General features: G+C 39.0%; 1 protein-coding gene across 1 annotated transcript in view; it reads left to right on the top strand.

Annotated features, from left to right (window-relative positions):
* The first annotated feature begins 138 nt into the window (after positions 1–138).
* The window catches only part of LOC101628763 (uricase), a 28,917-nt gene continuing 6,547 nt past the window's right edge, over positions 139–22,508 (top strand). The window contains exons 1-4 of the mRNA XM_004679162.1: positions 139–168; positions 9,850–10,068; positions 11,972–12,088; positions 12,186–12,264. Of these exons, the coding sequence (XP_004679219.1) occupies positions 139–168; positions 9,850–10,068; positions 11,972–12,088; positions 12,186–12,264 (445 nt within the window). The remainder of the gene's footprint in view (positions 169–9,849; positions 10,069–11,971; positions 12,089–12,185; positions 12,265–22,508) is intronic.

The raw sequence follows: 22,508 nt of genomic DNA, 5'->3' as shown, positions 1-22,508 counted from the left end.
ATAGGCTTTAATGCAATCAGGTGAACATATTGACCCATGGCTTTACTAGCCAAATAGAAAATGTCACAAATATCTGTTTTGCCCAAACTATTCTTTCTCATTCTTAAAACTGAATCTGACGTTGACGGTTAAGAAAAAATGGCCTATTACTATAATGACTATAAAAAGGTGAGACCATTCTCTTTTGGAAGGTGGGAAGGGGTAACTAAACATATGAAAAGAGTGTCTTTAAGTGTGCAATGCTTTTGAATGTTGACATAGTCAATAGCAGTTTATCTGATGTCTGGAAAACCTTAGGACTGATTTGTTTTCTCATCAGGGATCCAAATCAGAGTCACTTAGGGATCCAGACAAAATAGAGAGAAATTTGCAAAATGGGATCATTTCTTTGGCTGGGCTGGAACTTGTCAGGATACTCAGGATTTATAAGAAAAGTGAGGTTGGGACTTGGTTTCTCTTAAGAGTTTTGTGAAGGACTATCCATCCATAATTTCCTGTGGTGTCCATAAAAGTGACAGAAGTCTGTCCATAAAAGTAACAGAAGTCCTACAAAGCTGCTTGATCTGAATCCTTCCAGTTGGGTTAAGGAATCTACATCTTTTATAAGATTTTCTTGGTGATGCGTCCACACTCATTGACCTGAGGCTAACACTGTGTTTATCCTAGATTCATTGTTCTTCCAGTTGATAAATCAAGGGATATTTTTCTGGTAATTCTGTGGTATCATATTGTTTTACATATATTTTCACTGCATTTGGAAAAAAGAATTTCAACAACTACAACCTTTTCTTTCATATTTCAAAGATTCCATATCATGTTTACTTCCTAAGTGAATGTGAAATAAAATAATTTTTTATTTATCTTATAAAAACTTTTGATGATTTGTGGAAATAGCTGTATACACCAAGCATTGGATTCACGGATGTCTTTAGAGGATACAACTTGTTTTCAATTATGTAGGCTAAAGATCTTTGTTAAATAGGATATAAAATAATTCCTGTTTTACATGCTTAGCACAGTGCCTGGTAAAATAGCAAATGATCCGTAAATGTTAGCTAAGAATATTTTGACTACAATCAATCCCTTCCTGTGGTTGGACTGAAAGACATGTTGGGTATTAGAATGTCCCCTAAATCTAATTTTACTAAATCAATTTTATTTTAAGGTTAGCAAAAACACTGTTAGGTTGCTTGTTTTCAGATGTTGATTTCAGTAAGTGTTTTATCTCCATTTTTGCTGTTAACTGTACAAAGTCACTTATGCAATCAGTAGGTGTTAAATATTACACCAGAATTTTGAAGGGCTCCAGGGATTTCAACATTAGCCTAGATTCCATATGGGAATTTAGAGTGACCCTTTTTTTTCTGAAAACAACAAAAGTAATGGGTAAAGAAACAGTGAATTTGTTGGATAAAGAAAAAGTAAACTGGACAAAGTGTTATTCAGAAGCTTCAGTACAATATTATAAAAAATACCATGTCTTCTTCACAACATGATTAACTCCAAAAATATCAGGAAATTCTTTCATAATAACTTGGGCAAGTATAGTGAACAACGATATTCTCTTGGTAATGGGTTTCTTATTTATGGTTGAAAGTTTGCATTTATTCATTAAAAATTTTAATCTTAATTCTTTTCTGCTTCAGCGTTTCCTTCTTGATTACCACACTGTAATTTTAAAAATTGTGATATAATTGACATATAACATTAGATTAACTTGAGGTATACAACATGAGTTGATAGTTGTATTTCAAAATAATTTCAATAAGTTTAGTTAACATACAACCCCTTTAGATAGTTCCAAAGTTATTTTTTCTTGTGATAAGAAGTTTTGAGACTACTGTCTTAGCAACTTTCAAATATGCAAAAGAATATTGCATATATTTACCATGCTTTACCTGGCATTCTCATGATTTATTTTATTTTGTAATCGAAAGTTTATAACTTTTGACTCTTTACCCACCTAAACTTCTTGCCATTATTCACTGTATCTATGAACTAAATTTTTGTTTTGTTGGTTTAGATGCTATATGTATGTATATGTGTGTGTGTGTGTGATAATAAGTATTTTATCTTTCTCTATTTCAATTCCCTTTGCATAATGTACTCAAGCTCCATCCATATTGTCACAAAAGGTGGTATTTCCTTCTTTTTTCATAATGTGTGTGTGTTTACCATATTGAAAAATTTCAGTCTTCATTTCTTTAAATTGTGCCACCTCCACATTTTCTCTATCTTGTCTTCCGATTAAATTTTATGTGTCTTTCACATATTCTATCTTTTATATGAGTACATTAATCCCTGACTCTTTATATAAATTTATCTTTCAGTTCTCTAGTTGACTCACTGGCAACATTAATCTACTACTTATTCTGCTTCTTCCAAATAATTAATTCTTTCTATATTTAATGTGTTTTTTGAAAGCACTTACCACTGTATTTCTAGTTCTGTTGTATTTTTTTTTCAAATTTACTTGACTTGTTTCTTGTTTAAGAGAAGATATGCTCAATTTTCTCTTATTTCTATAAAAATGTCATTTTTTAGATTTTGTACATGATAATTTCAATACCTGAAGTTGCTGCAATCAGATTTTTCTATCTTTTGTTTCAAAAACTTATTCTCACAGTACCTTGCTATGGTCAGTATTTTGGATTGGGGGCTGTGAGTTAGAAATAAAGTTTCAAAATTTGTGCTGTATTCATCAAAATCCAGTCATCCTGTGAGAACTCCCAGGAGTCAGGCTGCTAACTTCATTTATTTTCAGTAGCTTTTTGAGGTATGGTTTATATTAAATAAAATGTTTTTAAGTTTGACTTTATTTTTGTTCAAACTTTTACAAGACTGTTGATGTACTGAGTGAAGAGCAGAATGTGACAGAGGAGGAAAAGGTTGATGTACTTGTTGTAGGAGAAAGGAAAGGGGACTTGGAGTATTTTGATGAAAAGGATGAAACAAGTAGGTGTGCTCACCAACTTCTCTTCTGAAGGTGGGTCTCCTGATCCCTACTTTCAAAGAGTGCATTCTGATGCTCCATATATAAGCTCAGGCAGTTATCTGGTGCTGCTTAAATGATCGTTCCTTCTATCCTTGTTTGCTTTTTTCCCATGCCACAGCTATTTCCTTGTCCTTGCAGATGTACAAAAAACAAACTTTTGATCATATGGTTCTGATGACCACAAATAAGCCCACATCACTAATGTTTTCAATGGTCTTTATCCAGATAAAGGTCAATGTTCAATTCAATGTAGTTTCCTGTTGTTGAAGGCATGAAATGGAGCATTCATCCTGCCCTTAAGGGCAATCACCTCAATTCTCCCTCTCTTTTGTAGCTTAGCTGTGCTGGCTAGAAACATGATATCAATCAGAATTAGAATTTCCTTGTAATTGAAAAAAAATATTGACATGCTATAAAAAGTGGTGTTTTAGACAAGGGGGCAACTCTTGTTGTGTGGTAAGTCCTGCCTAGTAGACTGTATAATTAAGAACTCTACAATCTCAACAAAACCCTGCCAGTCAGCTATGTGACTTTGGGTAACTCACTTAATGGTGCTGAGGTAACTTTTTTTTTTTTTTTTAATTCTTTTTTTTCTTTTTTTTTTCATTTTTCACATTTTTTTTTTCATCTCAATTGTAATCCCCACGGGTTTCCCATCACCAAATCACCCCTGTGCCACCACCATAGTGAGGTAACTTATTTTAAAATGAGATTTTGTTTTGCCAACTTTCAGTAATTTTGTGAAAAATAGATAAGGTAATGTAGTTCCCAATGGGTGGCAAAGTTTTTAAAATGGTATAGAAATATAAGTTTCGACAGTTTGCATGACCATTCCCTTCTTCTACTGGGATAAGGGTGAATCCTTTCATTCACTAAAGAGTGGAGGGAGGGGCTGATCATCAGTGAGGTGCAGGCACCAATGAGGTACAGGGACCTGATGTGGTGGCAAAGAGTATCTCATTGAGGGGCATATAATCTGGGTTCTCATCCTGCCTCTGTAACCTCAAAACTGTGTCCTTGGCATGTTATCTAATCCCAGGGCCTCCTTTTGTAAAACTTCAATAGTAAATTCTACTTTACAGGGTTCTCTTAAAGAATTAGAGGAAATAATATATGCAAATTTCTAGAAACATATCAAAACCTCACTAAATGTTGTTACTATACATTTTTATTTTCAAGATTTATACCATAAGACACATCTTTCAATGTATGCATTTCCATGAAATTATCTTCAAAGCACATTTTCTGGAGGTCTTCATCAGTTCTTTATAGGGCTTCTTGGACCCAATCCTAAATGCACCTGAAGGCCTTGTTTGGTTCCCTGTTCAAAGGCTTTGTGGAGAAATTGGCAAGAAAATTAGTATTTCCTTTTGGCGATAGGCTGAGTTTTGCAAGTAACTGAGCACCTGCAAATGTAGTCCTTTAGGTAACAGGTCACCCTTTCTTTCTACCATAATTATGCATATGAATTATTATACTGTTCTTAAAACACCTACTTGACAAATCCCTTTAGAATCACACTTTGAACATAACCCCCCTTGGTAGCAAAAATAAACTACAGCCTAAAGCAACATGACATTTTCTACTAGATATCAACATTTTTCCATTTGACATTTAGTAGATCCTAGGCAGCCAAAAAAAATACCAGCTGCCTCTAAGGTTATTATTCATCATTATTGTTCCTATCATTATGTATTGTTAAGATCCATCAAAGTGATAATAAGATTGTTCATACGAGTGCTCCTTTTTCTCATATTACCATTTTTCTCTGAAGTCTTTCTGTTCATGAATAACCAAGAAATTACTCAGGCAAAGGAAAAAATTAAGCAGAGAAGTAGAAGAGCTTCTTTGGTCCATTCCAAAGACACATACAGAGAGAAAGAGACGGTCTCTTCACCCAGGCCTTTCATCTAACAGAGAGCACTGAAGTGGAATTGGCATTATACAGGTATAATGGGCCCTACATAGCTAGAAGTAGATATAATGCTTATAGAAGTGTTTCTAAGATTTAAGAAAAAATAGTAGTCATTTAAGAATTTAAGATTATCAAAGTTTTCCTATTTTTTTTCCTCCTTAAATCCATCCCCTGGGCCTTCTAGAAGTTAGCAGACTTCAGGCTAAGTACCCACAGACTTGTAGTGATAATAACATCATTTTTAATATGTTCTGGAAATAAGAAAACATTCACCATCTCGTTGATGTGCAAATTGTTAAGATTCATTTAAAATGGCTGAGTTCGGGCATTCCTGGTGACACGAGTTAAAGACATCACTATCAAGCTATCCCAGAAACTACGGCATGAGTCAGGACTCCACGGCTAGCCAGGGAGATGACCTACATGGCGCAACAGATCTCTCCTGCTTCCTCTGCCACTCCCCTCAGCAGTGTATTTTAGTGAATCTGCCTGTTCTGCTCCCCATTCAGTCTCTGGTGAATCCTCTCATTCACCCCCTGCCTGCACCTCTGGCCTACACCTCAATTCTTATAGGTATAAACAAATAAATCTTAAAAACAAAATCTCTGAGTTTTCGCCAACATTACTTGCAGGCAAATAATCTTCTCCACCCCTTTATATGTCAAGATATGTCTAAGAAAGGAGATGTGCATTTTTTTTGTTTGTTTGAAGTAACTGTGTTAAACATTGTAATAAGTTTTGGTTGGAAGCACTGAAAATTGACAAGCTTAGATACTACATCAAGTTCACTCTTGAAAAAAATGGAGATTTTTCTTGTGTAGAGCCAAGTCAAAATTTATTCTTGCTGATATTTTTGTCCAGAGTGTTACTTACTTAAGGAAGTTGATACACTTGTGAATTGATGACTCCAGGAAGTCTGTGACTTGGTTTCCTCAAGTCATGTCTGAGAAAGTCAAGTACAGATGAATGCAGATAGGATGTGTCACTGCATTCGTCTCTGATTTCAGCCACCCCGGCTCTGCATTGGTGTGCAGCCTGAGTGTTCTTGATCGTACCTGGAAGTAACTGTGATGTAAAATATCTATCAGTGATGTAAAATATCTATCAGTGACAATTATAACAGTCATTGAACACTCATTATTTGCCAGGCACTTCTTTTTTGTGTGTGTAGAACTGGGAGGCATTGTGGGGAGAGGGTGAGATGATTCACCAGAGACAAAGTGGGGAGCAGAACAGGACGACTAATGAAGTACACTGCTGAGGGGAGCAGCGGGCGGGTCAGGAGAGGTCTGCCAGCCATCTGGGTCACCTCCCTGGCTGGGAATTGAATTCAGGCTGTTGCAGTGATAGTACTGAGACTTAGCTCCAGGGCACCAGGAAGGCCTCAGTTACTTTTTTAAAGTTTAAAGGCAAATTTTGCTTTTTCTCATGTAATCCTCACCACAATCCTGAGGGGTGACACTGCCATTATACTCACTTAATAGATGGAAAACTTTGACTCCATTAACAGAAGTAATAGATGGCAGAGCAAAGATTCCCATTGAGCTGCTTGACTCTCACACAGGTCCACAGGCCACCTTCTCAGCACCTGCCCACACTCCAGAGGAGAGCAACCCTCACATGTTACTGTTCTGTTATTCTGGACATGGACCCCCGTACCACACTCAGCATTATACACACTAAGAATCTGGCATCTGTTTCTGATTTCTCTGATGAGTTACCAGACTGGGGAGGCCTTATGGAGGAGCATCCCCAGTGGTGGTATGCGCCACTATTTGTCCTGTCAGGCCCTGCTGAAAGACTCTGATAAGGTGTAACTGAGCATTTTGAGCACCTACTAACCCAGCCTTGACTGTTTGGGATAGTTTATGCAGAGGAAGTGACTCAAAGAATGACTAGAAATTAGGCAGGTGAAGAGGGTGATGATCTGGTAGAGAGGAAGGAAAGAGTTTCAAGAAAGAAGAAATAACAAATGTAAAGGTCCACAGGTAGATAAAGCATGAAAGGTTGGGCAGACCCAGTGAGCTTAGGTAAGCTGAAGCTGTTTGAAATAGGGAGCAGGGAGCAGGCAGAGGTTTGTGTAGGGCAGCCATGATTAATCTCTTTGTGTCAGGTATAGACCACTTCCACTCACAGATTAGTAACCACCAACCTGAGGTATCTGGTGGCAGGGTACTAAGAGTAATGTTTGTGGAGCTGTGTAAGCTGGGAAGCGATGATCTCAAAGACCTTTGGTCTTGGCTCCCGCCCATACCATGCAGAGGCCCCAAGTCAGCTAAGCTTCTCCCTTCAAGTGGACCAAGACACAGTGTGTTCCTGTTTTCAATCCAAAATTTAGAGGCTTTCCTCAAGTTCCCCTCTGCTACCTGTGCTGTTTCCGCATCCACAGCCAACCTGACAAGCAACTCTTACTGGGGTTCATCTCATTGCACCACACTAGGTTCTAGAAACTGAGCCAGGTCTTTCCCATTCACCAGTAACCCTGTTTAGTGGGGGTTGTTGTCGCCATTTTTTACAAATGAGGAAATTAAGACTCAGATACCATAAGCCACAAAGTGATACATGGATCTGGTTTGAGTCCATCTAACCACAAAACAGTGCCTCTTTCCCTAGCAGACCAACCGTTTTTTGAAATAGCATTGGTTTGCAACACCATATATGATTGAGGACTAGGTCACCCCTCCTCAGATGTTAGTCATCACACCCACCACGGATAGTCCTCTGCCATGGTCTAGCAGGCCTCTTCGCCATTTTACTCTGCCTCTTCCTTCCCTGTCTGGTAGCTTCAAGCCTACAGTCACACCTTCAGGGTTCATTTGGGTTAAGTTGTGCTTGTTGTTTTGTTTCTCCATATTCCACATAGGAATATTTCTTCTGATTTATTTCACATAGCATCATCCCCACCAGTTCTATCTATGTTATTTGCTATGTTGTCTTTTTGTTCTTCTCTCTCTTTTTTTGTTTTAAAGATTTCTTTATTTATGCATACAGAACAGGGGTACAGGCCAGAGGTGCAGGGGCAGTGAGAGGATTCACCAGAGACAGAATGGGGAGTAGAGCAGGCAGACCGATGAAGTACACTGCTGAGGGGAGCAGCTGGTGAGTCAGGAGAGGTCTGCTGCGCCATGTGGGTCATCTCCCTGGCTGGGGATCAAACTCATGCTGAAGTGGCTTTAGCTTCTTAGTGCTGTGCTTTAATCCACTGTGCCACCAGGGAGGGCCCTTTCTTTTTCTTTTAAACTACTGAGTAATAGTCTGTTGTGTTTCTATCTATCCCTCCTTTTCTTAATCCACTCTTGTGCCTTGGAACACTAATGTGGTCTCCATCACTAGGTTATTTATTACAGATAGAATTGCAATGAACTTGAGAGAGCATAGATTCCTTCAAGTTAGCATTTGTGTATTCTTTGGGTAGATACCAAGGGGTGGAATTACTTATTAGGCCCTTTTCTGAAGATGCATCACAACCTGAAGATTGGGGCAGAGGCTTTTGCAGAGCTCTCCAAACGTTGTCCCTTCCAGGCGTCCCTCCCATATAGGGGTGACTAACTGCAGACACTGCAAACCCTCAGGATATCTTGAGTAGCGAGTGCTACCAGGTGCTCTCTCCAGTGGCTAAGACAGCCTCTCTCCCACACTTTGATTAAGAACAAAACAATAACTTCTGATGTCGGTTAGTGTTTTAAAATTCCTTCCCAAAGACCTGGTATTTTTTCACCCAAACACTGTTAGGTAGCCTCTGGCCTCTCTGCTTATTACCTAAGTCTGTCACACTCCCAGACTTTCACTGTGTGTTGTTTTTGATTTGCTGTTACTTTTGTCACCTTTTTCCATTACCATTTTAATGTTCAATTTCCATGCTAAGTAAAATAGGTTTTTCTGTCCCTATTTCCTCCTACCTCTCCTCTCAAACACCAATAAAGCCCAGGAACCATTCTCGCAGATCCTAGTTGTGGAGAGGACATTTTCACTAGTGAAGGCTCTAGTTTCAGACAAGGGCACTAATGAATCAATCATCAGGCTTTTATTAAGTGTCTCTTTGCTAAATGCGTAGCTTTCTCTGCAGCCAGATGGCCCCTGGTCTGCACTCCTGAAGGTAATCTGGACCCAGTCACTAATTAGTCTTCTTCCCGGCAGCAAAGAGAAACAGCAATTTTTAAATTGTTTTTATTGATCACAAGGTATTTTCTTCAGAATATCACTGTCTATAAAAAAGGGAATATAATCATTTCTAGTTAATATTGTTCAAAAAAAATTTATGCAGTGAATAGACACAGATGATCTAGAGTCAGCAGACCTGGGTATGAATCCTGGTTCTGTCCTTTACTAGCTGTGTAACGAAAGGCAAGTCAGTTTGAACCTCAGTTCAGGAATACTATTTCGCAGATCTGTTTAAAAAGGATTAAGTTAATAGGTATTAAGCAAGACAGAGTAAATACTGTGATACAGGAGGTACAGTTGTTTTTGTTATTTAAAAAACCTATGAACCCTCCCTGGTGGCAATACAGGTTAAAGTGCAATACTATAAAGCTAGCTGCAGCTGCTTCATTGTGAGTTGGATTCCAGGGAGATGACCCACATGGCATGGCAGACCTTTCCTGTCTTTCCTGCTGCTCCCCTCAGCAGTGTACTGTTCTGCTCCCCACTCTGACTCTGGTGAATCCTCTCACCACCCCTTCACCTCTGATCTGTACCCTAGTTCTGTATGCATAGATAAATAAATCTTTAAAAAAGAAAGAAAGTCATCTACTTGTCTGTTTTCATCTTCTTGGGGGGCTCTCCTTTCTCCAGACAAGTCCTCATTTTTCTTCAAAGGTGTCACAAATACTCTGAATCTAGCTTTTTATTATTCTAGCAAAAATGAAGGTTTGAAGAAGTTGCAGCTCATGTTTTTCTTTCATTTATTTTCCTCAATGAGATGCCTATGTTTTCTTTGTAGAATGATGAGGTGGAGTTTGTTAGAACTGGCTATGGGAAGGACATGGTAAAAGTTCTCCATATTCAACGAAATGGAAAATATCATACCATTAAAGAGGTGGCAACTTCAGTGCAACTCACTCTGGGCTCCAAAAAAGATTACCTGCATGGAGATAATTCAGACATCATCCCAACAGACACCATCAAGAACACAGTACATGTCTTGGCAAAGTTAAAAGGGGTATGTGCTTCCTTTCCCTAAGTTTCTGCCAGTCTTGATGCAGAATTCACTCTACATGTGGATGTTATTTGTTCATTTCAAGTTCCCTTAATTTTTAACCTCATTTTAAAAAATTGCTAATTTACATATCTATTTGTATTATTGTTCATTTTAAAACAATGTGTACTCCGCCCCATTCACCCACACATCATCACCACAGTCCCCCACATTCCTCCCTCCCTTCTTGCATCCCTCTTCTTCCCCCTCCCCTGAAGGATATATCTGTTTAACCCCATTTTTACTTTTAAGTCATTTACAATTTTTTTCTATTCTAAATTTTGCAAACTTACAGAAAAACTTACTTAAAAAAAAACAACAACAACAACACAACACGTCTTCCTTTCTTGGTTCTCAATTCACTGCAATGTCTTTTAGGCAGAGAAACCTATTCAACAGTTCTAGATCCCATTTCTTAATTATCAAATCATTGGCAAATCAAGACCCTGAGAGCATTTCAGGAAACATTCTAATACATTTTTGTCATAATTTCTTTAGGTCATTTTTTTTTGTTCCTTTTAGAATGGTATGCATTTACAGAAGAAAATACTTTTTACTTCCCTGATGTTATTGCAGAAGAAAAATTTTACTATAAGATGCATTTTGAAATCTACTTGTCCAACTTTTAATGCCTTCCTGATTTTCTCAATTCCATTACCACTTAATATCCACATATGGTGGTAACTGTACTCTTCAAAGGGGTCTCATAGCTGATAAAATATCTTTTCCAGCACTTGAGCCTCAGGTTTATGTGTGAGTGAAGTGTTACTGGATCACTAGCAGATAATTTTACTTGTGACAGAAGTCTAGAAGGACAAGAAATATATATTGGAAAGCCTCTTTTCTCATGTTTTTGTATGAAATCTGCATTCAAGGGATGAAATGAGTAAGCTAATTAAAATATAATTTCCACAAGGCCTGTCTCCAACCTGAACCTTTCTCTTGTTAACCAGCATGGCCCAGCAAGCATAGATAGGGCTATGGAAATAGGCATTACTTAAAAAAAAAATAAACTGAAAATGGCGTCTGGATTACCTTGCCAAAAACAGCCTGATAACAGTCTATACTATGCAAAAGAACAAAAAATGAAGAAAGGGACCTGGATATTAAAAACAGCTTCAATTCAGTCTTTCTTAGATAGAGTGACCATATAATTTTTTTTATATCCAAACCAGGACAGTTTTGAAAATGAGATCAGATCTATGAATAATTATTCTGGGCTAACTAGTATAAAACAGAATTGTCCCAGGGCAGCCTGTACAAATAGCCCACCATAAATATCAGCAAAACCATAAGCTGTAAGCTGTGCTAAGACCATGGAAACATGACCTAGAGATTCACATGAGGAATTTATATGGAAATGAGAAATTGCTTGGTAGAGAAGGGGAAGTAGAGATGGTCAATAGAATGCCATAATACAAAACAAAGAAGCTTAAAAGACCTTTTAAATTTGCACTTTTCCTTAAGAAACTAGAAGCTCTGTTTGCTGACTTGATAAAGAGACCTGAGAGTTATGGAGTAGATTACAATGCTGTCTTCGTATGAGTGATGTCTAGTTTACTATAAATAAGGAGAATCTAAATGTTAACTTACTTTTTAGTTTATCCATTGATTAATACATCCCCTCTGCAAAACAGGCTTCTTTTAGAATTAGGATAGAGCCTTACCTGCTGATGGTGATCTATTTACTACACTTAGCAACTCGATGAAAAACTGGCATAAGGACCAGTTAATTCATCTGAGGCTCCATGCTTCTCTAATTCTAAAAAGCACTTGATTGAGCAAGAGAGCTCCATAGTATTTAAATTTTATTTTTAAGTGGAGCAAATATTTTTTGCTCACTAGCTTTTTTTTTTTTTCCTTTCAGATCAAAAGCATAGAATCCTTTGCTATGAATATCTGTGAGCATTTTCTTTCTTCTTTTAACCATGTCACCCGAGCTCAAGTCTACGTGGAAGAAGTCCCTTGGAAACGTTTTGAAAAGGTTACCACACTTATTTGTGCTCTAAGTTTAATTAAGAAAATTGGCTTTATGACATGCTGAGCATTTATTGGAAATGATTTCTTTTTCTGATTTTCAGAATGGGGTTAAACACGTGCACGCATTTATTCACACTCCCACTGGAACACACTTCTGTGAGGTTGAGCAGATGAGGAGTGGTGAGAAAATATTTTTCATTTCTCTGGCTTTTTCTTCTTAACAACTCTGTTTATTAACATGAGAGAAACCATAGAGAACGTTAAAGTCTTTTCAATCTGAGATGGCAGTGAACGTTGTACCTTTAGATTACATTGAATTACTTATTTTTAATCTTAAAAATATAAAAATAACACAATACCTTTTGCAACAAATTTGAGGGTTACTGAAGCATATAATTTTTATTACCTGATTTTGAGGTGAAGGAAAAAAAGACCTACACTTTGTATTTTCTAACTAGTTTTCTAAAAACTATAATTATATTCTTTATAAAAATATGTAGTAAACAACAATCAAGTTCTCCTGAGATTTTATTTGCATAATAATAAAACTACATATATAATTATAACTTCTAGGAAATGAGCCTCATTTAAAATAGCAAAAACAATATCATTTTTTTCTATTTACAATGAAATTTAAAAATTAGCTGTGCATCATAAATAAAATAAAGACCTTACTAACACTGATGATTGAACTTAAAAATTCCTAAAGCTTGTCTTCCATTGATTTGTTGAGTTTGTCAGATCAGCATTCAGTGATTGGCTGAGTTACAGCAGGGAGCTATAAGAAACATGGAGCTAAATATGATAGAAATGTTTCTATTTTAATACAAACTAATCTTTGATGATCATTAGAAATTGAAAGTATGGACTCCAAACTCTTCCTTTTCTACTTTCTTTTCTTTTCCTCTCTTATTCTCTTTCCTGGCAATTCCTTTCTGTTCATTTCCTTTTCTTTCTATATCTCCTCTTTCTTCCCTAGTTCTCTTCAGTGAGAATTTATGGTGACATTTCATAAATCAGAAATATTATAAAGTTTATGAAATATGTGTTCTCCTCTAAGTTCTGGATGATGACTTTCCTTAAGAAGTTTGAATTTAGCAAACATTTAAACTTTGTCCCTGTATTAAATTGTGAACACAGCCAGGGACTTTTTAGTGATTAAGAGTAATGACAGAAATATTCCAAATGAATTTTTCATATTGAGGTCTAATTAACCAAATGACTTTAAAAAAATGGTTCAGAATGTGCTGGACACAGAAAGGAGAAAGAAAGTTACAGACAGAATAAATGGAATATATGTGGGTAGGAGTCATGAAAGAGTAGAAGAGGGAAATTAAAAACTTTAGAGTACCAGCCCCATGCTAATCACCATAATGTGCAAGTAATTTTATTATAGAAATGGACAAGAATTTGAGGAATGATATCAAGTCCAAAGGGTCTAGTTCTTAGAATGTAAGAAGCAGGAATGAACATGAAGAGGCTGAACTTTTAGGGGCCTGTTGTAGCGTACTAACAACATTGGTGTAAGTTTGAAAGCAGCTTTTCATCGTGCTCAAGTTGGTAGATCTTGGAATCACTCTACACTGAATTTAAGTTTGAGTTCTGCTACTTAAGCATTATGCCTATGAGCAAGTTATTTATACTATCCCTCTGCCAATGGCTTTTCATTTGTTTTCTCTTTTTTGATGATTTATTTATTTATTTTGAAGTTTTGTTTTATTTTTTTTCTTTCATTTTTTGACAGTTTATTTTTACATCATTTTGTACATTTTTTAAAATCTCAATTGTAATCCCCGAGGGTTTCCCATCACCGAGTCACCTGTGTGCCATCACCATAGTCCCGTGCGCTTCCCTCCCCCCCATTTTTGATCCCGTTCCCCTGATGATTTATTTATTTATGTATACAGAACTGGGGTGTAGGTCAGAGGCACAGGGGCAGGGAGAGGCTTCACCAGAGACAGAGTGGGAAGCAGAACAGGAAGATTGATGATGTACACTACTAAGGGGAGCAGTAGGTGGGTCAGGAGAGGTCTGCTATGCCATGTGGGTCACCTCTGGGGTGGGGATTGAACTTGCACTGAAGCAGCTGGCTCACTTGCAATGCTGTGCTTTAACCTGTTTTGCCACCAGGGAGGGCCTGGCTTTTCATTTGTAAGAAGAGGATAACAGTGTCTTTCAAAAATTGTCAAGAGAATTAAATGAGACAAATGTCAATTTAGCAGTGTACTTGGTACATAGGAAGCACTCCTTAAATGACAGTTATCACTATTGTTACTATGATTATTATTTGCAAGGATAACTGAAATCCAGGGAAGATATGTGTGTGTTTGTGTTGGGGAATGAACCAATCCAGATAATTATATAGGGACCCAGTTTGATGCAACCATAATTTTTTTAATTTGATAATAAATATGTATTTATTTTTTATTGCAATAACATTTGTTTACAACAATGTGTAAATCACTCATAGTCCTTTACCATAGATCATTGTACTCCCTCCCTGTGTTGTTCCCACCCCTCCCTCTTCTTCTAATGATCTCAGTTACACAATAATATTTCTAGGATTTTTGAAAAAGATTTGTTTCGGCCCTCCCTGGTGGCGCAGTGGGTTAAAGCACAGCACTGAGAAGCTAAAGCCACTTCCTCATGAGTTAGATTCCTGCCTGCCCCGGAGGTGACCACATGGTGTGGCAGACCTCTCCTGACCCGCCTGCTGCTCCCCTCAGCAGTGTACTTCATTGATCTGCCTGTTCTGCTCCCCACTCTGTCTCTGGTGGGGCCTCTCGCCACTCCTGAGCCTCTGACCTGTGCCCCAGTTCTGTATGTACAAATAAATAAATCTTTAAAAAAAAAAAAAGATTTGTTTCATTTTTTATGCATACAATAGCTGAGGTGCAGGCCAGAAGTGTGGGGGAGTGGGAGGTAAAAAGATTCACCAGACACAGGGTGGGGAGCAGACAGGCAGATCTACAGAAATACATTGCTGAGAGGAGCAGCAGCGGGACAGGAGAGGTCTGCTGTGCCAGATGGGTCAGCTCCCTGACCTAGGATTGAACTCATGTTGCAGTAGCTGCTGAGAGCTTCATAATGCTGAGACTTAACCTCTTGCACCACTAGGGGGGGACCCTCTAGGGTTTGTTTTGATTTTGTTTTGTCTGTTGCAATGTATTGTTACTCTATTTTTCACATGAATGAATTATCCAGTATTTGTTTTTCTCCTTTTGACTTATTACCCTTAACATAATCCCCTCCAGTTCCATCCATGATGTCACAAAGAGCAAGAGTTTGTGTTTTTTTTTTTTTGTAGTTGAATAGTAGTTCCATATCTTGACCCACTAATCTTTCTCTGGGTATTTAAGTTGATTCCATAACTTGGCTGCATTTAAAATAGTAAAATAGTGCTTCAATGAACATAGGGGTGCATATATATCTAGTAGTAATTTTTTCATTCTTTGAGTAGATTTCTATACACATAGACATCATTGGTGACTTCCACAAGAATATCCTAGCAGAACATGAGATAGACGTGGAGTAGCCAAGTAGAAAGGCTCTGATCAACACTAGAGAAATCAGGCTGTTCTTCACACCCTTGTTCTTTCCAGGAATTACCATAAGTTCTTGTCAATCGGAATTCTAGTCAACTGGCTGCTGCAGTGTGGAAAACTAGTCATGGAAATTAGGCGAAGGCTTTTGCTTTCTGCAGGATGCTACAGTGCCTCAGGGTATTGCCATCATTGTGGCTGTGCTCCCAGAGTTCCAGGCGGATGCATCTAGAGTCCAGCCATACTCAAATATCAAGTGAAGCAGGCAGGGGTCACGGTAGGGAGGGAGACATAGGCTCCCTTAAAAACATGCAGAGTGTCTGTGCTCTGGGACGGAATGAATGAGTAGTTTTTCCAGTGTTATGTACATGAAGATAATACTTGTATTCTCCCTCTTCGGAGAGTAGGGTTCTATGCAATTTGGGTAGCAATGTTTAGTTTATCATTTGATTATTATACATGAGCTAAACTTGGAGACATTTTGAGACTAGTCGATATGTGACCACTGTCATAAAAAAAATGCCCTTGTATAGGTTTAACTGAATAAAATAGCCATCCCCTTTATTTCTCTCTCTCTCTCTCTCTCGTGCTCATGCGCACACACATATACACTCACCAATTCACATGGTGAATGCTATTGTTATAAAGTTCTTAGTAAGGATTTTGGTGAGAAGCTGGATAGGATGGAAAGAGTTCTGCCCCGTCAAATACATGTAATGTCACATGGACTTCCCCCATCAGGATAAGTAATTAGGCTTCTTCTGGTGAACTAGATTCATTCTTATCAATGCAACATTTACAGAGAACATACTGAATCCTAACCATGTCTTAAGAACTTAAGTATTAAGAACTGCTGTAAAACTAACATTACACTAACTTTTTGTTGTGGATTGTTTGACAATTGCATCAGTAAATATACTTATAGCTATTTCAAAGTCTGCTAGTTCCCTGGGAGCATATTGAAAGAGACAAAGAAATTTCTTCACCCGTTAGGATGAGGGCTGGTGTTATGTTTGTGACTTCCTAAGCTGTGTGAGAAGTTTTGCTGGTGTGGTGCAGGCTTATAGTTTAGGTGTTATATGGGATCTGGATTCTCATTTTTTTCCTTTCATGAGTCTCTGTGAACTACAAGCTTAGCCAAGTCTTGATGTCATCAGAATGGTTGAATCACTAATTTGAACAAAATTGGCTTTCAAACCTCTGTGTTATTTGAATTATAACTCACCATGATTTAAGCATCACATTTCTCCCAATCTGATACTAAATATAAAAATTCAGCTAAAGCATAGCTAAGTGGAGGAATGAGAGATGGAGAAGAGATGTCAAATAAGACACACTGCCTTTTGGGGCCCTCCCTAGTGGCGCAATGGGTTAAAGCACAGCACTGTGAAGCTGGCTGCAGCTGCTTCAGTGTGAGTTCCATCCCTGGTCCTAGAGATGATCCACATGGCACAGCAGACCTCTCCTGTCTTGTCTGCTTCTCCCCTCAGCAGTGTACTTTAGTCAATCTGCCTGTTCTGTTCCCCACCCTGTCTCTGGTGAGTCCTCTCACTGCTTCTGCACCTCTGGCCTGTACCCCAGTTTTATATGAATAAATAAATCTTTAAAAAATAGAGATACTGCCTTTTTGCAGTGAAACAAGACCTATTGACAAGGATAGTAGGTTTAAGAGGTGTCATGTGGGCAGATGGAAGAAGAGAAATGGGGAAAATGGAAGACATAGGACAGAAATGACCATTGCCAAGAAGGCTGTTTCTGTTCTTCTCATATCAAGACTAAATGCTCTTCAGCTCCTCCAAAAGAAAAGTTCTTGGCAAACACAAGGTCTTTTAAAATCATCTTGATCATTCATCTAGTTTTACAAAGCCCAGTTAACTTCCTGCCATCCAGATGATGTCACCTCTCCCCCTTCAGAGCTGCAGGGAGGGAGTTTTCTCTCACCCTGCGTGAGGAAATGGACTCTCAAAGGCAAATGATATTTAATTGATCTTCACTTTTTCTAGCACTTTTACAAGTTTGAGGTTTTCTACTAGAATGATTTAATATAATTTTAAAATATCCTCCTTTTAGCTATTTATGTCCCTTCTGGAGGTGTTAAATGCGGAAGCAATTATCCTCTTCATGACAGGATTTTTTCTTGGCTCAGGAGAGCTTTGTGCTTTGTGACACCTGATGCGTAGGTAAGCTGGGCTTGTTTTCTATTAATTCCCAGGGAGCTTCTTTCCCTTAGAGAGCTAAAGGGTAGGATGTATGCTCTCTGAGAGATAAATCACAATCTGTTGAGTGTGTAGGAGGACACTAAAAGCTGGAAAAGATTATGTTCTAGCAAAGTAAAATGTAAAAATCTTTATTTTGCATTACTCTATAACCATGAAGGAAAGGGGGGAGAAAGCTGATTAAGTAGTTTCATGGGAGGTAACCTAGAAAAGGACAGTCTTTTTGGTTGAATTACTTCTTCTTGGTCTAAATTGGAATCTTTTTTAGACTGTGTGAAGCATCATATTTTTAGTTGATGGGTCCATGAATTTGAAAGGCTCAGGTTCTTAAGTGTTCAGAAAGCTGGGACCCTGCCAATAGAGAAGATAAAATAAGCTCTCTGATTTCATCCAGTATCTACCGTGTGCCAAGGAAGTATTTTTTCACATTTACAGGGAAAGCTATCTGTTGTTTTTCATAGAACAATGAGCGTGCCAGAGTAGAGGGTTTGAGTTCTGCTATAATGGTGGCAATAGTTAATTGTCTTTGGGAATATGAGACATTTTATTCTTTGTGAAAGTGAGGCAAATACACATTAGAAAACACAACTGCTTTCTTCACTTTCAGATCTAGAAAGAAAATAGATTTATTCAAAGTTGCTGAGGAAGAATGACACACCCTCAAAATAATTATGTATCTCCTCTTAGCATTGGGGGGTGGTGGTGGAAGGGGATGGTACATCAGAAGTACTTTTCAGAACTCAATGAGCCTTTGGGAAACATGGGGAAATATTTACAGGTGGTTGAAATTGGTAAGAAAAGTTGATTATGACAAAACCATCATAAAAGCGTTTGATAGAGCATTTGCTGTGGGACAACCATTCTATTAAGTTCTTCCTGTGTATTTTCTGAGACACCTATCACTCATTAGGCATGGGGATTTCAACCACCGCCCCCACCACCCCACCCAATTTAACTGATGAGAAAGTCAAGGTAGGGAGAGGTTAAGTAATTTTTTAGAGGGAAATGTGCTTGTAAAGAGGAGAGGAGAGGATTGGAGAGGGCTGGGATTTCAGTCAGGGACCCAGAGTCCCAAGGCTGTGTCAAAGCACACTGCAATGCTGCATCCAGGAATCCTTGTGAAATTAAGACCATTGGAGGAACCAAAGTCTGATTGACTTAACTTAACCAAAGTCAGCTGTCTAGGAAAAGATGAACTAGGGAAAGTTTGCCTTTGGTTTTCTCCTTATCACTCTTCAAAGGTTGTTATACCAACTCCTGACTGCAAGCCTATACTTCATTTCTGTAGGGTTTTTTTATTTCCCTCAGAAGTTAAATTATAATTTTACTTTTCAAAGATGTAAGGAGTCACGCCTTTAGTGAGTCTTGGTATTTCAGTAGTGAATTTTTTTTTTAAAGTTTATTTATTTATGCATATAGAACTGGGGTATAGGCCAGAGGTGCAAGGGCAGTGAGAGGATTCAGAGACAGAGTGGGGAGCAGAACAGGCAGATAGAAGAAGTACACTGCTGAGGGGAGCAGTGGATGAGTCAGAAGAGGTCTGCCGCGCCATGTGGGCCACCTCCGGGGCCTGGGAATGAACTTGCACTGAAGCGACAGTGCCTAGCTTGCAGTGCTGTGCCTTAACCCGTTGTGCCACCAGGGAGGGTGTTCAGAGTGAATTTTTAAGGAATTTTTAAGACAAGTAGGAGCTATTTCTAAAAATAATGCTTTAATTTCCATTTCAGATCCATGGAGAAGGTACTTTCAGGTTGGAGGTGCCTGAGGCCCTCTAAGCACACTGGGAGGGGAGGTGGCAACCTTTTTGACTCCTGGAAAGGAGACAAGAAATGAGGAAAGAGAGTCAAAGAAAGGAGAAAACATTGTGTAAATGGGAAGTGACCAAAAAAGGAGGTAGAAAAGCATGGAATCTCATAGTGGGGTACTGTGTTTAAACACCACCTCTGCCAGTCTTTCTATGCAATGATGGACACATGAGTAAAAATTATCTGTATAAAGAAAATTAACTTAATACAGTTGTGAGGATAAAATAGATAAAGACTGGAAAAAAACAGTAACCAATTGCATGTAAACAGTCTGGACTTATTAGCTAAAATGGACACTTCTTGCCCTCCTGTCCCAGTGCAGAGAAGCAGAAAAGAATGGTAAGGACTTGTTTGGAAGGGAAATCAACTAAATTGTGAGCTACTTATTCCATGAAGTGAATTAATCTTGCTGCACTCATTCATTCAACCGGCAGATACTCGTTGGTGCTTCTGCAGAGCTTTTGCATTTGAAATTTAAACACACTTGGATCAGCTCTATACTGCATTTAGAAATGCTGATCTTGGAGAACTATGTCTGCATACATTTATAATTTGATAAACCCAGCCAGCTTAAGGCTTTGCTGGTATCTTTCTTTTGAATCTTCTTCGGATTTAGCTTCCAGAGAGAACTTCAGAATGTGAGACAAAGCTTGTTTTATATTTATCCATTTTATCCTGCAAAATCTGGCCAGAATACCTTATCTAATTAGTACCTATTTAATCAGAAGATCTAGCACTAGCTACTGGTCATTTCTTTCTCTGCTAGGTGAACCTATGTGACTAGGGAAACATCAAATTATAGCCATTATTTACCTGTTTCTGAAACTCCATAGCCACTGAGTTAACCACAGCAATTGAAGCCACCCAGGTGATTGAAACCACTGGATTATTAAGGATTTTAGTTAAGGGTCATGAGTTACATTTTTGTCCTTAAACTAAGACAATGAACACTGTAGTGATGCCTGACACCTACAGCCCCGACTGAAGATTAAATAAGTCAGGAAGTGCAGGTACTTGTCTGGACTAACTATGAAATTAAGAGGTGACCAGTCATTCTGCTACAGCATTGTATTTTGGGGATTTTTGTACCTAACTGTCCCTGAATGTCCTGGCTTCACCAGCCTGTGCATATATATAAAGCCATCGTGATGTTGCTATGGTGATGTTAATTCCTGAAATCTCCTGGTCTTATAACTCTACCATTAAAAAACTGTTGGACCTCTCTGGCCAAAATCCTTTCGACGGCCTGAAGAACTGTCTCACATGTGCTCAGGGAGAAGTTCACATCCACCAGGTATAACAGCAACCCCAGATCTACTCAGCTTCTGCTGAACCAGTTGCCTCTGCTCCTTGGGAATAATGTTGCTCTCCACAGAGCATCATCCCCTGGGGCTTCCCACTGAGTCAATGGCATCATGTTCTCTTCAGGCCTCACTGAACTCTGGAACAACACTATGTCCCACATGGAAAAAAAGAATCTTCCTTTCCTAACTCTGTACTCCACCTGTCACTTGGGCCTGCAGCTGGATATGTTCAACACACACAGTCAACAGATTTTTCAGAAAAGGAACTGTTTGTTACCTTTTCCTCCTCCCATCCATCTCATGAGGTGATGGGAAGGGCTGCAGGAGACACACACCCGCCCTCCCCCTTCATTGTTTTTAGCTCTGTCCCCTGTGCCCATGCTCCCATGAACCAACTTGTCCCTTTCCATTCAGTCAAATTCCAAAAGTCTTAGCAGCTATCCACTTAGGCAGATCTATACCCTGTGGGTCATCACCTCATCTTCCTATTCTGGTAAGTTCAGCCAGGCCCACCCTGTTTCCCCTTGGTTCACTGAGCTCATAACCACAAGGTAACTGAGAACCTATCAGGGTATGGAGCTGATAGGAGGCCTCAATCACTCAAACAGTGCAGACAGTCACATGAGAACTGCTCCCACTCCCCCCCAACCACCCTCCCCCCACACACACACCAAAAAGAAGGAATCACAGTGGCAGACAGAGGAACTGTTCAGGAGGAGCTTGTGAGCTTGTTAACCCCTTTCAGTATGGTTGTCTGTTGAGCGAGCTGGAGCTCAAAATGCAGAAGGTAAATTGGCTCGGGAGACACCTGCATGTAGCTGAGAGGAAGGCATTTATTTCTTTGGACTTCAACACAACATGGAGGCAAATTCTCTGACTTTCAGTTATCATAGGGGAGGAGAGGGCAAGGAGTAAGGTATATAGCTAGAGGCAATGTTATAGGGCAAGAGAGGAGACCCCAGAGCCTCTAAACCTGCCTCCTCTAAATAGGCTCTGCTATTTGCCACATCAAGACAAAGCACACAGACCTTTAGTGGAGAGGAGCTTTAATACAATTAGTGTGTAATAAAGAGAAGACAAAGTATATAGTTTCTAAATCAAACATCCCAAATTACCCCTCCGCTCATATGTAATAGTCCACACAAACAGGACTTTGGCTGAGAGCAAGGCCAAAAGCCTGCCCCAACTCTAAAGCACCTCTCGGCCGGGACCCCTAGAAAGGGATCAGAAACAGACAAGTCTGGGAGGAAATGAGCAAAATCAAAAGCAAGATAAAAACTGCCATAGTCATCTTCCTATGGGTCTCTCACCCACATCTGTTTCAACTAGTCCAGGACCAAAAAGTAAGCACTGTTTCTTTTCTGCTCGGAGTGCCTCCTCCAGGTCTCCTCCTGGCTCTCCCTCCTGCTTCCTTCCTTCTCCACTCTCCTCCCCAGCTTCCTCTCCTCCCTGCTCAGTGACACCTCCCCTCCTTTTGTGGGTCAGTAACCTCCCCTTTTCCTGGGACCTCCCCTTTTCCTGGGACCATCCTCCTACAGAAACAGCACGCCATCCTCA

The sequence above is a fragment of the Condylura cristata genome, unplaced genomic scaffold (genome assembly GCF_000260355.1).
Source record: "Condylura cristata isolate star-nosed mole 26May11 unplaced genomic scaffold, ConCri1.0 scaffold00008, whole genome shotgun sequence".
Taxonomy (NCBI): domain Eukaryota; kingdom Metazoa; phylum Chordata; class Mammalia; order Eulipotyphla; family Talpidae; genus Condylura; species Condylura cristata.
Note: the sequence above shows the minus strand (reverse complement) of the source record. Positions and strands in the feature narration are given on the sequence as shown.